Below are 7318 nucleotides of genomic sequence, written 5' to 3'. Positions count from 1 at the left end.
GGTTACCACATTGGATAGCGCAGATTTAAATTGTTTTATTCACAAGGGCCCTTTTGATGCCCTGGAGATGTATATTGCTCAGTGAAATCCCTCATGAGATGCTTCTGTGGTGGCTCTGTGTCGAATGGCACTGTTATGAGAAGGATCTCTGGTCCCAAAAGATGACACCAGCACCTGTTAGCTGCCCCAGGAATTGTGCATTTCTTTCTTTCCCATGCCTTCATTAGGTACCTGCTGTGGACTCAGGCGGCCTCAGTGGTGCACAGGGAGCAGGGTCTCACAGGCCTTGTCTTCACAACCCTGCTGCAACCAACCCACCAAGCCAGCCTGGCATCATGACCGTGCATCTCAGAACCATGGGCATTCAAGGAACACGGAAGACCAGTTGCCAGTTTTTCTAGAAAGCTGAATATTTTAAAAACAGCCTTATTGAGATATAATTTATATACCATACAAGTCACCCATTTAAATTCAATGGCTTTTGGTTTATTACATGATATTTTTGTTTTTTTGACTAAGTCTTGCTCTGTTGCCCAGGCTGGAGTGCAGTGGTGCAATCTCAGCTCACTGAAACCTCTGCCTTCCGGTTTCAAGTGATTCTCAGCTTCCTAAATAGCTGGGATTACAGATGTGTGTCACCACACCCTGCTAATTTTTGTATTATTAATAGAGACGGGGTCTCACTATGTTGACCAGACTAGTCTCCAACTCCTGACCCCAGGTGATCCACCCACCTTGGCCTCCCAAAGTGCTAGGATTATAGGTGTGAGCCACTGTGCCTGGCCTACATGATTAATTTTTTTAAATTGTGGTAAAACATATCTAACAAGATTTGCCATTTAACCATTTTTAAGTGCACAATTCTGGGGGCATTAAGTACATTCACAGTGTCATGTAGCCATTCCCCTGTCTACTTTCAGAACTTTTTCATCATCCCAAACAGCAGCTCTGTACCCATTAAACAATATCTCCCAGTTTCTTCCTCCCTCTAGCCCCTACAACACTCGTGTTCCACTGGAAAGCTAAATTTTTATTACTTAAGAGATCTCCAGCAGATTTAGAGCCTCAAAAAAAAAAAAAAAAAAAGGGTTGAAGGGAAAGCCTAGCCCTTTGGGGAGGGGTCCTGGGCTAGTAGAGTGTGTGGTTCTTGGTGGTTGTGATACATGTACCTGGAGACAGGGTCCTTGACAGAATGCCAACGTGACCAAGTTTACCAAACTGCACTGCTTCCCCCTGCTGGAGACAGCACTCTTCTTCCTCATGTCCTGGAGCACATTTCTCTTGGCAGAAGCCTGCGGATTTACAGGTAGGTTTTCTCTACTCTTGGACCACCCTTGTCCTCACTGCAGTGGGGGCTATGGGAGCTTGAAGGAAGGGAAGAATTTTTCGATAGCAGCTGCATGGCGTTTAACTGTCTAGCACGTGTCCATATGGAGGATTGCTGAGCAAGGCTAGTATTCTGCCTTAAATGGATTGTGAGACTTTCCAAAAGCTACAGATTTTTTTAGATTTTATTTTTTTAGAGACAAGGTCTTGCTGTGTCACCCAGGCTGGAGTGCAACAGCACAGTCATAGCTCACTGTAACCTCGAACTCCTAGGCTCAAGGGATCTTCCCCCTTCACCTTCCCAAGTACCTGGGACCATAGGCATATATCATACCCAGTAACTGTTTTGTTTTTTTAGAGATGATGTTTGCTATGTTGTCCAGGCTAGTCTCAAACTCCTGGCCTTAAATGATCCTCTTACCTCAGCCTCCCAAAGCACTGGGATTACAGGCATGAGCCACCATGCCCAGCCTGAAAAACTAGATTTTAATGATAAAGTTGATCATTCCAAAGTCAGTTATGTTTTTGAGTACACATTCTGACTATAAATAGATGTTAAGGTGCAAAGAATCTATTAAAATCTTATTTGTATATTTCCCTTGATTGCTATGTTATTTTACAAACAGTAGCAATAACAAGCAAAATATATGTGTCCTTTAAAAGGTGATTTTTGTGCCATGTACGGTGGCTTACACCTGTAATCCCAGCACTTTGGGAGGCCGAGGCAGGTGGATCACCTGAGGTTGGGAATTCTAGACCAGCCTGACCAACATGGAGAAACCCTATCTCTACTAAAACACAAAATTAGCCGGGCGTGGTGGTGCATGCCTGTAATCTCATCTACTCGGGAGGCTGAGGCAGTAGAATCTCTTGAACCCAGGAGGCGGAGGTTGCGGGTGAGTCGAGATCGCACCATTGCACTTCAGCCTGGGCAACAAGAATTCACTCTCTTTTTTTGAGAGCGAAACTCCGTCTCAAAAAAAAAAGTGATTTTGCATCTGCTCAGATGAATGTGAACACGGTTTTTAATTGTTGTGTCTCTGGGCTCTTTAATCATTGTTTTTCAGTATCACATTTTTATGGTGTCAGTTTCATATAGTATTAGTGTGGTGAAACATGGTTTTGCTTCCTCACATTCTCTCATTTAAAAAAAATGAATTTTTCCATTAGAAGATTCAAATACAATTACTGTACATAATCCAGGTACTTAGGATGTACTTTTATCACCTTTTCGAAATACTGTAGCAAATCTTTATATGCAGCATTGCAAAATGCCCCACTTCCTTAAATTTAACAGTTATCCATAAATGTGTAGGCAAAGTCCCAGGTGTGTCAGTTGTCTCGCACAACAAAATGGTTACCATTCACCAGAAATACAGAAGATCAGGGCTTCGATAAATGGAGTAGTACTCTTGATCTATTTTGTCTGAAGCCCTAGATTGTGTAAAAATATAGACCAGGCATGGTGGCACATGCCTGTATAATCCCAGCACTTTGGGGCCAAGGCAGGCGGAACCCTGGAGCTCAGGAGTTTGATACCAGCCTGAGCAAGATGGTGAAACCCCGTCTCTACAAGAAAATACAAAAATTAGCTGGGTGTGGTGGCGTGCACCTGTAGTTCCAGCTACTCGGGAGGCTAAGGTGGGAGGATCACTTGAGCCTTGGAGATAGAGGCTGCAGTGAGCCGAGATCATGCCACTGTCCTCCACTGAGGGATATGTAATATATAATCCACTGTGGGATTATATACATATATATTTTTGAGACAGAACGAGACCCCTGTGTCAAAAAATATATATGAATATAAACTATTAGTTTGAAATTCAGTTCATTCATTCTAAAAACAGGGAAGAATATGACAAAAATTTGGATGGGCCCTCACAGTCTCTTTGAGGCAATGAATGCTATATGCCAACTACCAGATGGTAGTTGGAGGAGTTTAGAGGAGACAAGAAATGTCCTTAAAACTGGAACAAAAGGGGGATGTTGAGGTACTTGGCTTTGAAGGAAGGCAGGGTTGGGAGACAGAAAGGTTGATATGAGAGGTGAGGGGTTGTAGGCGTGTTCTATAATAGAAAACTTTTTTTCTTGATAAAAGGTTGCCCTCTGTCACCCAGGCTGGAGTGCAGAGGTGTGATCATGGCTCACTGCAGCCTCAACCTCCCAGGCTCAAGCAATCCTCTCACCTCAGCTCTCCCAAGTAACTGGGACCACAGGCCCATGCCACCACATCTGGCTAATGTTTTGTATTTTTGGTAGAGATGGGGTTTTATCATGTTGCCCAGGCTGATCTCAGATTTCTGGGCTCAAGCAATCTGTCCGACTTGGCCTCCTGCAGTGCTGGGATTACAGGTGTGAGCCACTACACCCAGCCCAGTAATAGTTTAACAGTTATTCAAAATATTCAAAAATATTCAGGAAGTTGGATATGCTAGGCTTGCCTACCTTAACTTTTTGTTCCAGCAGGGTTTTTTCTCCCTGCCTCTTTTTTTTCCATTGATTTTTTTGGGGGGTGTTTTAACAGGTGTTGTAGCTGTCCTTTTCTGTGGAATCACACAAGCTCATTACACCTACAACAATCTGTCGGTGGAATCAAGAAGTCGAACCAAGCAGGTAAGAGAGAGTCTTGGTACTCATGAGTTGCCTGCCAACATAGGGAAGGAGGAACTGCAGGCTTTACAGCTTCCTTTTCCTTTCTCTGTGCAGCTCTTTGAGGTGTTACATTTCCTGGCAGAGAACTTTATCTTCTCCTACATGGGCCTCGCGTTGTTTACCTTCCAAAAGCACGTTTTCAGCCCCGTTTTCATCATTGGAGCTTTTGTATCCTTTTCTTGTTCCACCATTTTCTACACGCAGAGACGACCTCTGTTGGAGAAGCTATAATAATAATAGTCATAATAATAATATAAAATAATAATGTAATAATATAAACAATCATAAAATAATAATTGCTATTTCTGTTTTAGACAGGTGACCAAGTCTATGCTAGTTCACAGGATTTTTATGATTAAAAAACATAAGTCTTAAGTGGCATTTCATAACACTAAATGTATTTGACTTAAAGGGCTGCATGTATTCCAAGATCATCCTTTCTGCCTTTTCTGTGTAAGATGACCTTTCTGTTAAACTGGTGCTCAGCAGGTGATAGTTTGTTTTGTAAAATGCCCTTTTGGTGAATCTAAAAGTCAGCAACCATGTCAGTCCCCAGTGTTATTTCTGACAATTCATTGCTGCATGAATTCCAATCCAGGAGGTTCCCTGATTTGGACGACCCAAAGGTTCTGTTTCTCTTGCTCCAGACTACGTCTGCAGCATGGGCAGCCCTTCCTCACACCGCCCGGGGATGCTTGCAGGCAGTGCCCCTACTTTTTGTCAAGCTGCCCTGCTGCTGCATGTGGATCATGGTGGAAAAGATTCTTCCCCACCCCCACCAAAGAGAGGAAAAGGAAAAAGAAAAATGAGGGGAAGAAAATATATAATAGAAAAGTACTTGTTTCCTTGGTCTGGGCCCGTTGTAAATGCAGTTTCTGGAAAAGAGACATAGTTTGGGGGATTGGCTTCTCTCGTGTGCCTAGCAGTGGATGGGCAGCTGAGAGTTTTGCTCCCTTGGCCTCAGGTACTGTTTTTATTAAAGCAAACTTTTCTGGGGCTTGATTTCAAGATACTGAACACAGTCCCCTATTGCTGGACATTCCCATTTGCCTTTTTTGAGGCCTCATGATTATCCTTAGGTTTTGGAATGCTGGCAAAAAAGGAGTGTTTTTCTCTTTTGGGCTTAATTTATTGTGCATGAATGACCAACCCTCACCAAGCTGCTGGACAGTGACACTGGCCTAATGCAATGCTGGAATCCTCGTGAGAGCCTCCTATGCTTAAACTGGTGGCTCATTTCTCGGATTTCCATTCTTACCAGACTAATAGCTAAAAATCTGTAAGATCAGTGTTTTTATTCTGTTTTGAAAAAGACCTTGCATGTTGTTTTGATTTGTATTCCTAGCATGACACCCTGTGAGAGATAGGGGGAGCACAGCCCTGTTTACAGATGAGGACCTGGCAGAGGCCAAGCCGGTTCTCTGCAGATCCTAACTGCTGCTTACCACTTAAGGACTTTTGCTTCTCTTCTGGGATAGAATGTGCCTTATAAGCACTACCTGGCTCCTTCTGCTTAAAACAAAACAGAAAGAAAATGGAAGAAAAACAGGCTATGCTTTACCCTGCAGGAGACAGAGAAGATAGTTCCGCCCTGGCTTCTGTCTGAAACAGCTGCAGTTCCTGCAGCTGGTGTTTTGCCAAAACGGAAGCTCCCTGTTCCTCTGGCTCCCACAGGGGTTCCCTTCTTTGACCAGGGGAGTGTGCAGCTCTCTCAGTTGCGCTATTCTAAACTCAGCAAGTGACAAAGGACCAGTTTCCCTGAATTCTTTGGTTTTCACAGTAGAGTTCCTTTTTCCACACTTTCTTACATCTCCAAAAGACATTTTAGCTACTTAGGTAGAGAAATATCTCCCTGCGTTCATTCTTGTGGGTGATCTGAATGTCTTTTAGTGTTATGAATATTTTAAGTTTCCCCACCTTTTATTTGCAGGCTCTTCCTAGCCATTAAAGTCTCTGATGTTTACTTGCCAATGAAGCCTGCGAGTGCTTATCCAGCAAACTTTTTCTTTATAGTTTGACTACAGGATTAGCAATTTTTCCTTCTAGTGCTTTTTTTTTCAGTAGAGACCAACACACTCTGTTTACTTCTCTCAACTGCACCCCTCGTGCCGTGGTACTTTAGCTTATTTCTGGGCTCCGTTTTAGATAGATTTAGATAGATAGATAGATGCCACTTGAATTAAATCAAGAAGTTACCACAGTGTGTATAACAAGTTAGAAATGATCTCTATGAATCAGGAGGTGGGGAAGGTTGGCCAAATGAGTCCCATTTTTTTTGCTGAGAAACTTACCTAAAGGGAAACTAGACAACTGGACTTCTTTGCACAGTTCTCTGGACTGTAATGAGACATCATGGCATTCCTAAAATGCTCAGCCGGAGGTTGTGGAGAATGCCATTCTGGAAACTGTTGGGCCCTTAACCTCCACCTTGTGGTCAGGTTGCCATCTTCCTGGGCAGAGCCGCACACATCTACCCACTCTCCTTCTTCCTCAACTTGGGCAGAAGGCATAAGATTGGCTGGAATTTTCAACACATGATGATGTTTTCAGGTAAAAAGGCGTAAGTGAAAAGAAAGTGAGTTTTATTCAGCAGGTAACAAGAATATGATTAAAATACAATCGATAAGGTTCATAAAAAGACAAGCATTCAAGTTTCTGGTCCATTTGTATCCCCTGCAGTGTGGAATAGACAGATGTACATGTTCAATTGAGTTAGTGTTGATTTTACAAACCGTACTACCAAATGTGAACGTTCTCCCCTAAAATATTTGCATTTCTATTTCATCACTACCACTCAAGGGACCTGGAGATATAGTATTTAAAGTGCCTGATTGTTTTCTAGTAGATCTTCATAATCCTTAAGCTTCCCAAAGGGCACCAGATCTAGAATTAGAAGGAAAAGAGCTCCTGATGAGAAGGAACACTGGCCAAGTCACTCAACACCTCCCAGCTGCAGTATCCTTTCTTGTAAAATGATGAAATTGAACTAATTAGCTGAGGTCCCCCAGCTCTAACTTTGTGTGGAACAAAAGAAATAAAATACACTCATGTAAGCAAGAAGAACCCAACACTGGGATTTAACAGCTGTGATCATCCTGCTTAATTGACACTGTCCCCCACATGCCCCCCACTTTCACTGTAAAGCTGAGAAGTCTAGAGAAGCCACTGAGGAGACAAAGGACAATAAAGAAAGCTGTGGAAGCAGAGAAAAGAGAGAGCAACAGGCATGAGTGGATGATGCAGTGAGGGTGGTAAGCGTCAGCTTTAGATAAACGAGACCCAAGTTAGAGCATTTCTGCAGAACAGAACGGAGAGAAGTTAGTTGCAAAAGGCTACTGTG

At 43.0% G+C, this 7318-nt stretch overlaps 1 protein-coding gene across 2 annotated transcripts in view; it reads left to right on the top strand.

The window, feature by feature from the left end:
* Nucleotides 1–7318, top strand: part of SLC9A7 (solute carrier family 9 member A7) — a 153360-nt gene that overhangs the window by 108201 nt on the left and 37841 nt on the right. For both annotated transcript variants that reach the window (XM_017519821.2, XM_017519820.1), the window contains exons 8-11: nt 1201–1306; nt 3851–3939; nt 4033–4146; nt 6417–6528. In XM_017519821.2, the coding sequence (XP_017375310.1) occupies nt 1201–1306; nt 3851–3939; nt 4033–4146; nt 6417–6528 (421 nt within the window). The remainder of the gene's footprint in view (nt 1–1200; nt 1307–3850; nt 3940–4032; nt 4147–6416; nt 6529–7318) is intronic.

Source organism: Cebus imitator, unplaced genomic scaffold (genome assembly GCF_001604975.1).
Source record: "Cebus imitator isolate Cc_AM_T3 unplaced genomic scaffold, Cebus_imitator-1.0 Scaffold778, whole genome shotgun sequence".
NCBI classification, from domain to species: Eukaryota; Metazoa; Chordata; class Mammalia; order Primates; family Cebidae; genus Cebus; species Cebus imitator.
This window is presented reverse-complemented; position numbering and strand designations above follow the sequence as displayed.